Source organism: Odocoileus virginianus, chromosome 16, assembly GCF_023699985.2.
Source record: "Odocoileus virginianus isolate 20LAN1187 ecotype Illinois chromosome 16, Ovbor_1.2, whole genome shotgun sequence".
In the NCBI taxonomy this organism is placed as follows: Eukaryota; Metazoa; Chordata; class Mammalia; order Artiodactyla; family Cervidae; genus Odocoileus; species Odocoileus virginianus.
Window position 1 is genome coordinate 44,156,605 of NC_069689.1, and position 18,217 is coordinate 44,174,821.

At 39.6% G+C, this 18,217-nt stretch overlaps 1 protein-coding gene across 17 annotated transcripts in view; it reads right to left on the reverse strand.

The window, feature by feature from the left end:
• Positions 1 to 3,312: 3,312 nt before the first annotated feature.
• The window catches only part of MEF2A (myocyte enhancer factor 2A), a 190,530-nt gene continuing 175,625 nt past the window's right edge, over positions 3,313 to 18,217 (reverse strand). For 14 of the 17 annotated variants that reach the window (XM_070478148.1, XM_070478161.1, XM_070478160.1 and 11 more), the window contains 4 exons: positions 15,522 to 15,545; positions 11,733 to 11,859; positions 8,662 to 8,788; positions 3,313 to 7,431 (listed from right to left, as the gene is read on the reverse strand). In XM_070478148.1, coding sequence (XP_070334249.1) covers positions 7,059 to 7,431; positions 8,662 to 8,788; positions 11,733 to 11,859; positions 15,522 to 15,545 — 651 coding nt within the window. In that variant the 3' untranslated portion in view covers positions 3,313 to 7,058. The remainder of the gene's footprint in view (positions 7,432 to 8,661; positions 8,789 to 11,732; positions 11,860 to 15,521; positions 15,546 to 18,217) is intronic. The other 3 variants (XM_070478156.1, XM_070478165.1, XM_070478157.1) reach the window with 1 other exon arrangement.

An 18,217-nucleotide genomic window follows, 5' to 3' on the forward strand; every position in this document is an offset into this window, starting at 1 on the left:
AGCCTGCCAGACTCCTCTCTCCATGGGATTATCCTGGCAAGAATACTGGAATGGGTTGCCATTTCCTCCTCCAGGAGATCTTCCTGACCCAGGGATTGAACCTGCATCTCCAGCATTGGCAAGTGGATTCTTTACCACTGAGCTAGCCACCTGGGAAGCCCATGAGGAGGGTACCTGAAGTAAAAACATCAACAGATGATCCTAACTATATATTATATTGAATAACAACATGGAAGGTGGTTGGGAACTAAAACTATGGAAAACGCTCCCCTCAATGGATAAATGTAAGGCCAGATGGAAAAGGAACTATACAAATGCTCTAATCTGGTCAATAAATGTGTTTCTCACTTAGGTGTGGACTGGCAACTTTTTTTGGCTGCAAGTCATGCAGGATCTTAGTTCCTAGACCAGGGATCAAACCTGTGCTCCCTGCAGTGGAAGCACAGAGTCCTAACGCTGGACCAACTAAGTCCCTGGACTGGCAGTTCTAAAACTGTGTACACTAAAACTGAAGAAGTAAAAATGATTGCAGATAGTAAAGTCTGGTTCTTACCTTAGGAGAAAGAATTTACAAATAAGGAAAGGAGAGGCTAAAAGGAACCCTGTGAAGTTGAATTGAAATATAAAAGTATTACTACAAAACTCATGTTTTTCCACATACATGTTTAGATAACTAGCTGCAAAATATGGATTTGTTTTTCAACAGCATGCACGAGTGCTCAGTCGTGTCCAACTCTGTGCAATCCCATGGACTGTAGCCTGCCAGGCTCCTCTGTCCATGGGATTATCCTGGCAACCATTTCCTCTTCCAGGGCATCTTCCCCACCCAGGGATGGAACCCACATCTCCTGCGTTCGCAGGCAGATAGATTCTTTACCACTGAGCCACCTGGGAAGCCCGTGAGTGAACATACCTACATTTATTTTCTAGCTTTGGCTGCAGAGAGGGCCAAAGAGCAGTAATAATCTAGCAGCAATGAGCAAATACAGTGCATTTACCTTGGCTTCTAAATGCCATTCTTCAGTACATGGAACTAGGAATCTTAGAGAGGTGGTTGTTCCAGTACCTGGAATGAGTATCAGTGTTTAACATCTTGCCAGAAAGTAAAGAAGTGCTTAAAAATTGGGAAGGAGCTTTTCCAAGAAACATCTGCATCTACCTGAAGGAGCTCTTAATGACCAAAGCTGGAATAACTTCAGGAACAGAATGATAGTACTAGATTATTGGAATAACTTCAGGAACAGAATGATAGTACTAGATTATAACCCAAAGGGAAAAAAAAATTCATGAACCATTATAATATAATCAATTAGTGGGGAGAGGGAGGGACAGCTCTTCCTTACAGAAGTCCAATTAATAAATATAGAAGAAATCAGGCAAATACTTCAGAAATAATTATTGTAACCAAGAAGCTAAAATTAATAGGTATGTTTGAGAAATCTATATAGTTTCAAAGTCTCTCCCCAAGATACTTATCAACAAGGAGAAGATAGTTAACTTTACAGTGGAGAAGCCCCAAAGAAATCACTTAACCAAGTGGTCATGGTCAACATCACCTGTACAAACATAGGACACCATGAAATGCATGATGCATTATGGACACACTTCTGTGGCATTCCTGCCAAAATGCATGCTCATTACAATCATAAGAAAACATCAGACAAATCCACATCAAGGGATACTATTCAGGATAACCAATCAATATTCTTCAAAAGCACCTTGTCTTCTCAAAGACAAGACTGGGGAACTATTACAGAGATATAACAACTAAATACAATGTGGGATCCTGGCTCGGATACTAGAACAGAAATAGTGGATAAAGTGGTGAAATTCAAACAAGGTGTTTAGTTACTAGTGCTATATCGGTGTTAAGTTCTTGGTTCTGATAGTGCTACCGTGCTGTGCTTAGTCGCTCAGTGATGTCTGACTCTTCGAGATAGTGGTATTATGGTTATGTAAATATTAACATTAGGGAAAGCTGAGAGAGGGACATATGAACCTACTATTTTTTCAACTTTTCTGCAAGTTAAAAATTAGTTCAAAACTAAAGTCCAAGAAGAAAGGTAGGAGACGATAATATGGTGAAACCACATAGTGTAACTGACTTTCTTCTTTCCCCAGCTACATTCCGACACTTTGGTATACACAGAGCAGCCCGCCTGTGTATAAGACAGTGCCAGGGGTCTAGGACTCATTCTCGAAGCTGGGTCCTCTGGATGCAGACACTGAAGTGGAGGTGGGAATTCACCCTGGCGACATGCAGTCCTGGGCTGGGGCCCAGCTCTCACACTGTCTGGGGGCACCTGTCCACTCAGCCCCTGCCAGCCCCTCCCTGGAGTGCCTCAGGTGCCCATTTGGAACCTCCCAACCCTTGTGTCAGCTAGAAGGAATACAGCTGTCTCCTCAGTTCTACAACCAAGTGGTACTTTGACTCCTCATGAGAGACTGGACAGGCAGATGGGAGATGGCAGGAGCCATCCTGCTGGCAGAAGATCATCATTGAAAAACCATTTTCTTGGCTGGTACCAATCAGACACAGAATCAACTTAAAAACAAGACAGAGCCTAGAGGAAGGCAGGATGCATGGGAGCTAACTAGGAAGTTGCAGTGAATTGATTTCAAGTAGCTGCAGCTGTGATTATTTTTAGCCACAGGCTTCAACCAGCTTTCAAAACCAGCTAATCAGAGTTTCACAGTAGCTAGCAAGTAAAACCAGCACAAAAATTTAGCTCTTAATTTAATTGACAGCAAGAATCTGCTTAGCTGGGAGATGGCTTGGAAGGCAAATCAGAAGAAAAAAACTTTTCACCGCAAGTTTAAGATAATTTTTCACATCTGCCGCTTTTGAAAATAAAAATTTATTTACTGAATCTGTTTCTGCCACCCCAGCTCATATTACTGTATGCATTTTGGGTAAAACAAATCATTTCACCACCTAAACTTGAAAGAAAAATAAACTGATGACAGTTAAGTTCTAACAAATGCCCCACACCCATCCCCGCACTCTAGTAGCATATCCTGCAGGAAGCTGTTATCAGAGCCTGAATGGGTTTAACGTATCCACACCAACACGCACAGAACAGCCAGGCTGGCAGATGCCGGGACCAGATCGCTGGCTGCTTCCTGAAGGGTCCAGGGCCGCCCAGGAGGAGAGGCCTCAGGAGCTAATACAGGAGTGGGGGTGGGGCACTGTAACAGTTTCCTTGACCACATCTCAAAGGAAGTAAAAGGGACCTGCAGGCGAAAGAGGTTTGGGGAAGGGAAGAGAAGGGAAAAGAGGGTGACTGGTGGCAAACATGACAGAGTCTGGAGTACACAGGAAAAGCCAGTCCGTCTTTACTGTAGTGAGTGCAGGATACAAATAGTTTACAACAACCTCTAACATTTTCTTAACCATTTGATAAAAAGTTCACTATAATATTTATTGTATAATGAAGGAAAAAAACAACACATTCAGGGAAAAATTGAGATTAACTTATTTTTTCTTAAAAGGTTCATCTCAAGGATGGCAACAAAGTCCAGCTTGTGCCGCCAAACGGTTTTACATGTTCAAACCGTGTACAGCTTCTTGTGTGAACTGTTGACTACAAACATTTACCAAATACATAAATCTCTTTTAAAAAAGCCATTTTAAATATAGCAAAGCAGTGTCTTCTTGCACAGCAAAGTGAAGAAAGTTTCTACAGAGAAATAAAAGTTTTACATTTGTAAAATCTTTTTCACATTCTAATCATCTAGCTTCTTATGATCCAATGCCAGGAGTTTTCTGGTTCCTTATTTACTATGTATTTCTTGTGCGCATGATGGTTAATACAGAAAATATGTTAATGCTTTATTAGCTGTCCTTACAGTAAAAGGAAATGGTAAAACATATATTGTTCTTTTAGAACAAACCCCTGATTTAGTCTCTTAACACAATGGACATAATTAGGGCTCAAAAGATGGAGTTTTGATTGGGACCATCTGTAGACATACAATGGTGACTTTCCCTTTCAATGTAGTACCAGGTAGACTGCTGAAGGAAGTACAGCTGCTGGAAACCGTACTTGAACCAGTGCAATTTACTCTAGCTTTTTTTGTTTTTGTCTTTTAGTAATAAAATACTTCATCTGCAGGGATAAAATTTCTTGCGATGGTGTCATACAAAACACAGGAGTCCAAAAAGGGTAAGAAAAGTAGGTTCTAAAGTAACATGGTTAGTGTCTGCCCCATTCTGAGCTGGTTTCCACCAGGAGATGTGTGTGTGATGTGTTCGTACATGGGGTCTGGGCGAGGGTACCTCTGTCAAGTCCATATGCTCTAAGTCACACTGGGTATATGAGAAAAGGGTTAACAGTCAAATACTCAGTTCCTGAAAATGGAATACATTGTTACTTGGTCAGTGTAATTGAAATACAAACTCCGAGCCTTGGTAATATTATTTTAGAAAACAGTAGTTGTACTGATTATAAACCTGCATAGAAAGAAAGACTATTGAGATACAGTCAGAAAAGCCATCTCGTAAGGCACACAAGAAAATAGACAGTAAATGTGAATGTGTTAACTCCTATCCCATGTACAGCAGAAGTTCATGAACATGCATAAATAACAACCAAAGAAGCACTGAACACTTTCAAAGCTATAAATGGTTTACAAAGTGGTAAGGATTATCTTGGAAATTCAGTGTTGGGAAACTGCATTGTTTCAATTAGGTGTGACCTCATGAAGAAATGTGCCTGTAAGTTGTTCAGTAAAATAAGTATATTTAAAACAAAATAAAACAAATCCATTCTGAATAAAAGCCAAATGTCCAAACCGACGAGAGGGGAGAGTGTATCACCCTCCCTTTTTTGGCCTCTATCAAAATTTACTACCCAAAATGTCATTAAAAACAGAATTCCACTCTGCAGCTGTGAACGCCACAAGTTTATCCTGTACCTAACTACCTATGTGTCAGCCAGGAACTCTGGCTGATGATTTGTCACAAACAGCATATGAGGAAAATGTCACAAGGAACGCAATTTAGGGGGAAAAAGCAAAAACGTAAGTAAAAATTGTAGGTAGCTGCTTAATATTAAGTTTAAAATATAAAATAGCAGTAATTTAAAACCCTTATTTTGAGTTTCTCAAGAAAACGAGTATTTAAAAATTGACGATGAAAGATATACAGGACTTTGAATTTTGTCATGGCACAAGCCCAGGGAACTGCCGAACTTGCTGTCACCACTTAGCTGTCTTCCTGAGAGAGTAAGGCCTTGGTCAGCATCTCAGTTGAGGGCATCAGGATGGCAAGAGTCATGCCAAGGATCTGCACCATGAGAGGACTTCTCCCCACACTGAAGTGTCATTCAATGCACAGAGTGTCCAGAATGATAGCTATCTTGTAACCAGCTGCATCAATCTATTTTAGAGGGTAAAGAAACAAAGATCTCTTCCCCCACAAATATTCTTCCCTAATCATTTACCACTTATAAAACCTTTGTGCTCATCTACTATTTTGCCATTTTCTCTAATATTAATTAAATTAAGTCAGCTTTTCTACTATATTTTTTTCCTCACAAAAGGCAAGTTTTAAATAATGCCTTATAAAATCTGTTACAACACATTTTACATTTATGCAGGATGAACTTAACATCAATTTTTTTTGCCACTTTGCTATTTATATACACATATAAAATATATAGTAATGCTCAACCCATACAGCACAAAGATTACAATGTAACATCACACATTCACCACCAGTGAGGGGAGAAACCCCTTTATACAATCCTCTGAAAAGACTGGGCCAATAATTAAAATCCAAAGTACAGTATATTTAACAAAATAGTAAATATTAAACAGTGAATACTCTACTTAATAAGGATCTCGCCTTTTCCCCCTAAATTGGCGGCAATCCACAAAAATATACTTTTTAATCTGGTGACCATACAATACATAGGTACTTACATCAAAGGTGATAATATATTTAAGATGCTATATACACAAAGAGTTTGGCTCAACTTTTAATTTACATATAGAATAATAAGTGTTCATGGCTTTTTTTTTCCAAGGTTCTGCTTGCAAGATATTTTTGTTTGTTTTTTTCCCCCTCTCAAAATAAAACTAAAAAGTTAAAACAAGATAAAGCTATCTCTAAAAAAACAAAACAAAAGTTACAACATACAGCTTTGGCTTATATAAATAATTCATAGCAGAATGTGTTCAAAAGTAGTGAATATAATTTTATATATAGTCATCAATTTATAAGGGTGTTTTATTTTATATAAAATATACATGAGCTAAAATCAGTTTCTTCAATTTTTATGATATGAATGTAAAAAGAAACTTCTGACATATTCCAATTATAACTTAATATATTAATTTACTGTTAATGCTCTATATCTCTAGGCTAATATTTTCTGAATATCTCATGCGTGTTTTCTATTCTCTCTTTATTAGCTAAAGATCACTTCTTTGACCCAGTACATTTTTGTACGTGCAAAACAGTTATGTGTGGGGCTTTTTTGTTATGTTTTTTAATATCAACAGCCCTTTCCCATGCACCTCTTTGCAATAGAGACCCATGCCAGGTTGGGTAATTAATATAAATGACATTTTATGTACAGTATTGCTTTCTTGGTTCCTGCTTTTCTACTGCTCTGTTCTACAAAGCATTTTTCTTAAGTAACTACAGTCACCGCACAGTTAAATAAAACAAGTAGGGGCCCTCTAGGTTTCTGCAAGCTAGTGTGGGAGAATTATATATAGGGTACATGTTTCTCTGCAAAAACTGGTTATCTTATGAAACAAGTAGTCCAAGGAAGTGCCAGACTAGACTCTGCCTACAGGGTGCTCTGTCTGCCGTGGTACGCACACCTGCAGGTCTACAAGAGTTAGCAGGTAAGTGCCTGATTCTGTGTACGCCACACACACCCACACATACACACACTCACACCCACATACATATATATGTAAAGGGATATATATGTATGTATGTACATATAAATATATTTAACTCATGTCCTTATTTACCAGTTTAGATATGTAGAGCAGTTCACTGCAGTAACACAAAAGTACAAGCCTTCCTAAGCCTGGAAGCCTTAGGTCACCCACGCATCCATCCGCATCCGCTTTACGGAAGGGCTTTCTCTGTCCTCAGAGTTTGGGGGTCGGCCGAGCACAATGGGAGAGTGGAAGTCGCCCCGTGGATCCTCCCGGTCACTGCCGTCGTAGGAGCTGCTGGAGCTGCTCAGACTGTCCACCGGGGAGCGGCCCACTTCCTGCCGGGGCTGCGGCTGTGGGGCCTGCGGCGGCGGTGGCGGTGGCTGCTGCTGCTGCTGCTGCTGCTGCTGCTGCTGGAAGCCTGATGGGGTCATTCGATCCCGGGGAGGTGAAATTGGTTCTGACTTAATGTTGATGTTTTGGTTGGTATTAATGGATAAATTTGAACCCTGAGATAACTGCCCTCCAGCACTGAAGAAGAAAAACAAAGATCTGTTAGACAGCTGGTTTGTGAGTGCATCTGCATGAATGCAACACTACAGATACCGCCTGACTGACAGAGAGCCCAGGGTCTGAAACACCGCCAGAACTCCCCAAGGCCAGTTTTGGTGTTTCCTGCAGTGCTTCACACAGAAAAAATAACATATCCCTGCTAAAAACAAAAATGAGTACAGTCAAGACTTCTAGTGGCTGGTTCTATTACCCAAATCTTGGTACTTCTGTGGCTGAAGTTTCCAAAATAGTGTTAGTGGCTGATGCGCGGGGACCGAAGCAGCAGAGGGGCGCCCTGACCCCGCTCCCTCTGCCCTCTTCTCTGCCTCTGTGATGGACCACCACCTATGCTCATAGCAGCTCTCAGAAGGCAGCCATGTCAGCCCACCCTCCAGACGAGTCTCAGAAAGGCTAAGTGAGTGGCTCAGAGGACACAGTAAAGTGTGCACACGCCTTTTCCTAAGTCTGAGCACCAAGCCTTTTCTGCTTGCCTTTGCACGGCCATTTTTAGCGTACTCATTTAGGATGCTCTGCACACACCCAAGGGCCAAACGCCTGTGTAAGCAGAGACTTCCCTCGGGTACCCTGACCATTTCTCCATGACACAGTTCCCAAGGTGACGACCAATGCCAGTGTGCACTGTGGAGCTACCAGGATGCAGGGAGCCTCTCAGGGGACTTTCAGGCCAAGAAGCTGGGAGGCCAGGTGTCCCACGTGTCCTGAGCAGAAGCGACACAGCTAACCTATCATGCTGTCCCCTCTTCTGGACCGTTCTCCTCCAGCTTCTCCTGGGCCGACTATTCTAGTTTGACCAAAACACCACTCCTTCTCCCCCTGCTAGTGATGCCTGTGCTACCTGAGCACCACTGTGATCCCTTTCACGCTGTCTGCAAGGAACACTCTTTTGCGAACCCTTCCTGGAGAGGTACAATGTGTGCAGTGAACTGCAGTCAACCACATGAATCCCACGTAGCCTGACCCATACAAAAGAAACCCAGCCCCTACCACCCTTCCCTACGATCCAGGGATAAAGCAAAGGGCACAGCTCATTTTCTTATTCTGTCTGTTGATGTGAACCAGAGCAAGGAAACAGAAGGGTGGCAGGTAGGCCTGAATTCCTTCAGGTTGCCTTTCTTCTACCAGTGGAATGAGACACAGGTTGGGAAGCGTAGGTAGAGGTTTGGGGAAAACATCTAGTCAGTTACTCACACGAGAGAGTTGAGGGCTGCTTGTCCTAAATGGTGCTGCTGCCAGGCGGACACCTGTCCCAGAGACAGCATTCCTGGTGAGTTGAAGCCCTGCAGGGCTGACAGGTCTGCACTAGTCAGTGAGTAGTCTAAAAAAGAAGGAAATGTTGCTTGTGTGTGTAATAAAAGGACCATACAACACCTGCTTTTCAAATAGTTGTGCCAAAAGTTTTCTTTGTTTGGAAGAAGCCAGGTACTTCATAACACCAAAAAACTCCCTTTGTGTTTAGTTGTTCAGTCGTGTCCAATGAGCCCGCCAGGCTCCTCTGTCCATGGGGATTCTCCAACAAGAATACTAGACTGGGTTGCCATGCCCTCCTCCAGGGGATCTTCCCAACCCAGGGATAGAACCCAGGTCTCCTGCATTGCAGGCGGATTCTTTACTCACTGAGCCACCCGGGAAGCCAAAAACACGCTTATGGTCTACAACTGACAAAAAATTTTCTTTTGGGAGGTTTCTAGGACCTAGCTATATTCAGTTGTTTGGGATTATTTCAATAAAAGAGGTTTCAATTTTTTACTAAATATTTATAGCTTATTATTTCACAAAAAGTTGAGATACTTATTCCAGGATTGTAAATAGAAATAATAACAGTGCTGTCACTAAAAGATGTTCCTATACAATTGTTATTTAAAATATATATGCCACCAACTACCCTTATGAACAAAGAGAAACACTCTAGTTCATCCTGACTGCAACTAGTTCAGCATGTCTCATATTTCTCAAGTACAGGGGAAGCAGAAAAGATTCAGGACCCCTTTTCATGGACTGTCAAGCTTAGTGACATAGACAGTATATTCATTATCATACAATTAACTAACTGCATTTGTTCGAAGCACAGGAACTGTCAAAGGTCCCTGAAAAAGTCAAAGTTCATGAAAAAACTTCGTGTTACAAGACAAAAATGCTTCAGTCATAATCATTTTGGCCAAGACATAGCATGTTAGTTATTCACATGTAGAGTTACTTCAATTCAACATTAACATTTGTTTTTTTCCATTTAGTTCTAAAGAGAGGTGGCAAAAGCTCTTCTACCTTTAACTTCTTTTTCATGTCTTGAGAGAAGTATTTAAAGAAATTAGTCTCCCTAGTGAATTAGCATTTTAAAAAAGAAACAGTTTAAGCAGCATTGTGCTTGTGATCTTTTCTCAGTCACTGCTCTCTAACATTGCCTTGCCCCGCCCCACAGAAGCTGGGCAGGGGGATCAGTCACACTGCGCCTTCTACAGTGCCTCCGAATCCTTCCAACTACCCACTTGACATGTCTACTTGTCATGATGTCTCTCCAGACAGATCAAGTCTGACATGATCCCACTGGACTCATCATTCCTCCAAACCTGCCTCTCTCTAGTAAATGGCACCAACTCTCCCCTGGGTGTTACCCTTGATACTTACTTCCACCACCAACGATCAAGTCTAGTCAATTCTAGCTGCTGTCTCTCAAGCCTGCCCATGTCTCACCGTCTCTACTGCCACCAGCCTAGTTTACACCATCAGCATTCACTAGTTGGACTATCATAGTAGCCTCTCGTGTGGTGGTCCCATGCATGCTGTAGTTAAGTGATCATACAAAACAAATATAGTCATGATACCTCTCTGCTTAAAACCTTTTTATGGCTTCCCAATGCTCTCAAGATCATGTCCGAAAGTCCTTAGCAAGGCGTGTGCATCCCAGCCTCCCTCTGTGGTTTCAGCTCCACAGTGACCCGGCCCCGTCAGCCAGGCTCCCGCTGCCTCTGTACACAGGGCGTCCCCTTCCCGGAGCCCTCTCCCTACTCCGCCTGGCCGAGGCAGATCAAAGCCTCTTCAGGTCAAAGCTTCAGTGTGGCCCTTAACACAGTGGTGATAAATTATTCCTAGAACTATTTGTCTTGTGTCTTTCTCCTGTGATAGCCCCTATGTTCCATTGTTAACTGTGCGCTCCTGTATATTTCCAGTGCCTGGCACACAGAACACCCTCAATAAATATGTGCTGAATGGATCCATGAATAAGCTGAGAAGCTGGGAGTGACCTTACAGATGGGAATGAGGAAGTGTCTATATGATTCCTCCACACAGAACTACTGTACTTTTTGAAATGTTGTTCATTTATTCATCCCTGTACTGACTGACTGGCACGAGTTTGATTCTTAACTATGTACAGAAAGGTAGTTGATATACTAATGAAAGACAAAATATAGATGCATGTTTTAAAAAGATAAATAATGTGGTAACATTAAACAGAATAGGTGCTCTGAGAGAGAAGTAAGTAGTTACAGGAGTGAGACTGATAAGGGATGGTTCAAGAGAATGTGACTCCATTTTTGTGTTTTGGTAATTCCTTCTGGACTCTGGAAAAAATATTCTTTAAAGCCAATGGCATTTCTAAAAACAAATATAGTGTGGTATCTAAGTTTTCTATTGGAAAAACCTGTCATGAAATGCTCAGTAAACTGTAATGTAACGGTGACCCCCAGCTCAAGAACCATCTCCTTGGCCAACACTCCTCTGAACATTCTAGCTCACAAATTTTCTACTTTCCTCACCTTCTCAAGATCAGAGTGACTGGCTTTGAAGAGAAATAAGAAAGCTCCTGGTCTTGCCCTCAGGCACAAACAGTAGCAACCAAACAGAGAAAAATGCAATCTGCTGACACAGCTCCCTGGATCCACCTCCCTGAGTCCTGAGGTCCCAAAGGATGCAGTCTTTCCCAAGGTAAGTTGACACAGCATGCAGAAAAACACCTTATTTCAAAAGCTTGGAAGAGTGAGACGCAAGTGTTTTGCTCCGTTTGCTGTGCATCATAATTTGATAACAGCTAGTTGTTTCTCAGGAGTAAGTAAAAGTTTATGCTGGGGAATCTTTCTATAATCAATGTGTATTGTGTAATTTTTTCAAGACTAGCATGTGTTTCATTAACATATCCAACTATGAATCTAAGAAACTTGAAATAATTTATTTCAATAAATATATTTTTAAAGAAGTCACAAAAGCACACATTGAAACAAAACAAAGGAAAAAAAAACCCACAAAAGGCGACAGGGCAGGTTTACCTGTGTTGTAGGCGGTCGGCATGGCCGAGTACACCAGGCCCTGCGGAGGCAGGCTTGGAGTTGTCACAGACACCACTGGGGTAGCTAGGGGTTGAGTGGCTTGAGAACTGCTTATCCTTTGGGTATTCTGTGAGAGAGTAGAAAAAAAGTGTTATTCTATGAGTACTTATATTTAAGCTTAATATTGAAAATAGAACATTCAATTTAAAAGTGACATTTTTCACAGTTTTATGATGTGAACATCATTATTCCCTGAAGCAAGTGTCATGTGAAAACTTTAAAAATACTAATGAGATTAACTAAATATTTAATTTTAAGGGATGTATTTTACATTAATCATTTTCCCCTAGTACCTTTTTCAGAGAGTTTACTGATGTCAAAGATACAACCTTAAAATAGAAACTTGCATTAGGGCTGATAACACTTATATGTTAACATAAATGAGGACCTGATGCCCCTTATAAAGACTGCCAGGCTACCCTACCTAGGTAAGATATGTTTAGATTTTAAACACCTGAGGATAGCCAGGTTATCTGTATATATAGATTATAAGTCCATGAGAGTCCAAGAGAGTTCAAAACTACTTCTATTTGCTGGATTTACAAATTAACAGGGTTTGAAGTCATAGCTTACTAAACTGCAGCTTGTATTCATATTTCCTTCCCTGAGATCCTGCAGTTAACACACACACAAATATGTATATATGTGTGTGTCTATTTAGATATAAATTTTTATTAAGATTTTTTTAAAGAACAGTTTTAGGTTCACAGAAAAACTGATGAAAAGGTACAGAGATTTACCATATACTCCCTGATCCTATACATGCAGAGCCTCTCCCATCATCCATCATTGACCTGTTTTTTAACGGCAGACTGAGACATGTATCCCTTCTCCAAATGCTTATGAATGGAGAAGCTTTGAGTAGAGAGCTTTTAAATAAAATATAATACTTCTGATAGGGCTGTGGATGACCAGCGGTAAATGCTTGCTGACCGACAGCATCTACATAGTATCCTATCTACAGTGGGAGTGAAACAAAATGAACTACAGAATAATCAAGTCAGTTTAAGACAGTCACCATTCTGTAAGGGTATGGGTATGAAAGAGCAGTTTCTCACAACACTGCCTCAAGTGAACACGTTCTAAAACTGAGAATCAGCAAAAGAGAAAGTTCCATGTGGTTAGAACACAAGAAAGCTAAAGCATAAATCCAGGGTTATTTTTTTCTAAATGAAGAAATTACAGCCTGGTAACTGAGATTTAGGGGGCCTAAGCCATATCAAAGTATAACTCAGTGCCCTTGAGATTACAGAAAGTCAGGATGTCATTCAGTTTTCCCTATCACTATTTCCAATGGTCATCAGATTGAAGACCTTTGGTTAGATCTAGATATTTCCTATCCAATCTTAAGTCAGAGGATGTTAGAAAGACTGCTCAGCCTATACTGGCCTGATTCTTGTTCCAGATTCACTAATTCCTGAGCCCTGGAAAAACACTTTCCCCTCTCCAAATCTCTCTGGTTGTAAAGCAGAGAAGACGGTGACTGCTGCACTGCTGCTATGTAGTACTATCGTGAGAATCTAGTAAGGCAACAGTCAGAAGTGCTCTGATAAATTAAGTACTTCAGAAATGTCAGACATATCCCTAAACTATTGTTCTAAGATACTCTCTGGACCAAGATTTCTTTTTTTTTAAGGTAAATATAGTTATTCCTTCTGAGCCATAGCTACTCCCTTGGAGCTGTCAGAAAGGAGAGTTGTTCTACAATTGCAAGACTTCTAAAGGCATCTCTATAGCCTGGTTCTAAAGGGGCCTTTAGTGTAGGTTCCAGGGCACTCAGTTTGGGTCAGAGCCACTCATGATTCTATTCTACAGCTCAAGCCAATTTGAACAACTTTCTAGAGTGTAACAGATTGTTTCTCTGATTGTGATTTGGTTCTGACACACAGAGTTCTGCATTTTAATTAACTTTCAGAATTTGAATTAGCTTAAGTTTTAGAGACTATCAATGACTATTTACAGTTTTTGTTTTTCTTAATCAAAAGTATTTTTATGTGCTAGAGTTTACAGCCTTCAAATACTTAGAAATTTATCTTTGAGATTTTGTAATTGAGGGTATACTTTAAGGAAAGTAAAAGTCAACATATAACAACTAGGTATACATTTTTGTCTCAGCATCAAGTTAAAAATTTTACTGAATTTTTGAGACAGAGATCTACTTTGAGAGAACAGAGATCTGTTCTCACAAATTTTGTCACTGAAACTTCAAGAGTCAAATACTAGGTGAAAAACACAGTATGACATGGTCTGGCCTGGCTCTATCAATGCCATACCTTCACCTCCACGGAAGTCTCCTAATGTGACCTCAAGATGGGGTGGTGGTGGTGGTGAGTGTGTCTGTAAAACGGTGACACTCCAATATATTGGTTCTACCCATCAAGGCTCATAATCTCAATGGCACTGATCTCCACAGCCGCTAGAGGGCAACATACTGCTAGATAATTCATAAATTCACAAGGAAGCATTCATGATTAACTTCTTAAGGGTATAAATAGTGAGGTTTAATCTAAGACAAATTACTTAATCTTAAACTATCATTTGCTAATCATTATTGTATCAGTAAGTAAAGTATTTCCCCAAAAGATACTTAAAATCTGCACATGATATAATCCAATACCACAAGAATTCCATGGCCTAGAGATAACCATGGACTGTATAGTCCTTGGGGTCGCAAAGAGTCGGACTCGACTGAGCGACTTTCACTTTTATCACTTTCAGTGTATTTCAGTTACCCAATGTGAAACCACATCCAAAACTGTGAGAGTGATCACAAAGTTAAAGAAGAATCTCTAATTTTAAGGACAGAGCACAGACAACCTTATTTGAAAAGAAACAAATTGTGCAAAACACACCAGCATGCATATATATGTAATAAAATGTAAAACGAACAGATGCCTTTCCCCCATGCTTTCATGCAATCTAAACCCCTGTCCATGCTAAAAACTAAACATTTTCAAGTCTTTAGTCCCCTTAAAGTCACCTAATTAGCAGCTGACTTCGAAATCAGAAGATCAGTTCTGTGAGGTTTGAGTTTTAGTTCCCAAAGAAATAGAGCAACTGAAAGTTATTTTTAGTCAAATTTGTTTTCTAGAAGAAAAGCCAATAGAAATCATTTGTTTTTGAAAAAAAGTAACAGCTACTATTAAGGACAGAATATCTTCTGATAGAAAAAAAGGAAGTTTGTGTATGTTCAATTAAAGACATTCGTTTTAATAACAACAGGGAACCCCCTTGTGGTTCAGACTGTCTCATGCAGGATGAAATAATTCTAACTCTGTGAAAAAGGTGACCTCACCAAAAATGATGTAATCTTTTTGAAAGAAAGAGAAACAACACAAGACAGTGTGTTACAATCTGACGAACTGTGAGGGTGAAGTCATTTTCTAAAAATATATTAATAATTTGCGGGAACTACATAAGGTATTTTATATCTTTCCTTAAAAAATTCTTTAATATGTCTTGTGATCATGGACAGCTACTGTTTATAAAGGCTGTATTCCAAAGTTTCCAGAACAAATAAAACAGGTCAAGATATGTAATTATGAGTAGAAAAACCATATTCTGCAGTACCAGTGCTTGGTTCAGTTATTCAAAATGTTTGGACAGTATTTAACATCAAGAAAAAAAAAATCTGTGTAACAAAGGGAACGTTATTCAGATAAAAACACTGAAAAGAATTAGCACTTTCATATTTTTTTCAACTCCATTCAAGTAGAAACCCACACTCACCAACTCCAATTCCTCTTCCTCCGACTGCACTCAGCACATAAGAGGAATAAGAGAGTTACTAAGACTGCTGGCACTTGAATACTTCTTTAGAAAAACATGTTATCTGAACACTATCAGTTGTTTCGAAATCTAAAGAGATGATTATATAGGCAGTGAGTACAAATATACATTATTTATTGTCTCTGTACCTGTAGCTGACTTCAAAAGACTGGAAAGATTCTTTTAAAATCTCTAGGGCCAGGACTTAAAGACCCTCCTACCCCAGTTTGTTCTGCTCTTATGCCATGCTGTGATAACATATAAAAGGATTTCCTAATCATGAAACTAGTTTCTGTTTGGAATCTGGAGAACGCTAACAAACACTTTTTTTTTTTTGTTTTCGTTTGTTCAGACGCTAAGTTGTGTCCGACTCTTTGTGACCCCATGAACTGCAGCACACCAGGCTTCCCTGTCCTTCACAATCTTCTGAAATTTGCTCAATACTTACATCTAAATCCTCCCATCTCTACCCTACCTGGTTACACATGTACATTTATCTTAATTAAATTCTGTGGTGGGCGGAAATTATTTTGTTTTCTTTTCTCCCACAGTAACTAACGCAGTATTATGAAACAATAAGAACTCAAATATCTGTTAATAAGTACAATAGTTTTACAAACTTATATATTTGTCATTTGCAAATACAATTTTCAAATGAGTATAATAACTTCAATGGAGAAAAGCCACATAAAGAAAATGAGAGGAAAAATGAACTGATAAATCACCTAAATAAAGAAAATGAGAGGAGAAATGAATTGATAAATCATACAGAAAAAAGAATGAAACATATTGCTCCTTTTCTTTCTACACATCTAAAAATATGAATAAGCTAGCATAATCCAACTAGTTTTTTAAAATTATTTTTAAGCTTCTCTGTCAATCTGCAAAAGGTATCTTTATAAGCATCATCGATACGTAAAGTCCCAACCTGAAAGCAGGTTTATCTGCAGACAAGTGTGAAACAGGAATGAGGCTCATTACTGACTGAAAAATAACTACCTGGCCTATAAACTGCTGTTTCAAATGTGGCAAAATCCTCTTCAACTGTGTTGTTATAGATATCTTCACCCATCTCCAACTGTTAAGACACATCAAAATACTATGGGTGTGTGTGTATTCAGTTTTCACTTTAACTTACAGGGATAACAGTGTAAATACTTATAGCTTCTGGGGCAGATTTTACAATTCCACAGAGATGCTTCATGAACTCTTAAAAAAAAGACCATGATAACTGACAAGTTGCTAAATGTCAAACTTGTAGTTTGTCCATCAATTTTGCAGTTTATTACAATTCTTATAAACCTATTTCTATGCCTTATATGAAATTTCCTATAGTTTTTATTTCTGAAGGATAGTGGCAGTATTCCACATCCAGTTCCTGAAAGATGAACAAATGACTAGGATTCTCCACTATAAAAATCACTATTTTTCTTTTTATAATCAATGATTATTTGGGGAGTGACATTCTGAGACTTATTAAATATCCTGTTTCTCCTTAAATTTTTGCTAACTTTAGCACTCATCCATTGACCTCGCCTTCAAGGTCTGCACTATTGTATTATAATGGTGATTTGCCATTTCTCTCATTCTTTCTACATGCGTTGATTAGAATTCTTCTCTAACGAAGAGCTGTCTCTTCTACATTTATTCATTCAATCACTAAGTAACAGTCTCACTATTTTTTAAATTCTTTGTGTTATAATCCAATAATATTATTATTTATTTTGCTATTTTTTTTTCTTTAAACCTTTTTGAGCAGTTTAAGCTGACAGCAAAATTGAGGGGCATACACAAGAGATTTTCCATAAACTCCCTGCTCTCACATATACATAGCTTTCCCTATTACCAAAGTGGTACACTTGTTACCATTATCACCCAACATCCCTAGTTTACATTAGGGTTTATTCTTGGTGTTGCATATTCTATGGGTTTGTTCAAATGTATCCACCATTATAATATCAGAGTGTTTCACTGCACTAAAATGCTCCATGCTTTGCCTATTCATCTCTCCCTTCCTCCAACCCCTGATCTTTTTACTATTTCCATAGTTTTTGCCTTTTCCAGAATGTTGGAATCATGCAGGATGTAGCCTTTTCAGATTGGCTTCTTTCATTTAGTAACATGTATTTAATTTTCCTCCATTTCTTTTTATGGCTCAATTGCTTATTTCTTTTAGCACTGAAAAGTACTCCATTGTCTGGATGTACCACATTTTATCCAGTTACCCACTGAAGAACATCTTGGTTGCTTCTAAGTTTTGACAATTATGAATAAAGCTGCTATAAACATCCATGTGCAAGTTTTTATGCAGGTAAATACCTAGGAGTGTGATTGCTGGATCATATGGTAAAAGTATGCTTAGTTTTGTTAAGTGGAGAAGGAAATGGCAACTGACTCCAATATTCTTGCCTAGAGAATCCCATGGACAGAGGAGCCTGGCGGGCTGCTGCACAGTCGGTCATGACTGAAGTGACTTAGCATGCATGCATGAGTTGGAGAAGGAAATGGCAGCCCACTCCAGTATTCTTGCCTGGAGAATCCCAGGGACGGAGGAGCCTGTTGGGCTGCTGTCTGTGGGGTCGCACAGAGTTGGACACACCTGAAGCGACTTAGCAGCAGCAGTTCTGTAAGAAATCACCTGTCTTCCAAAGTGGCTT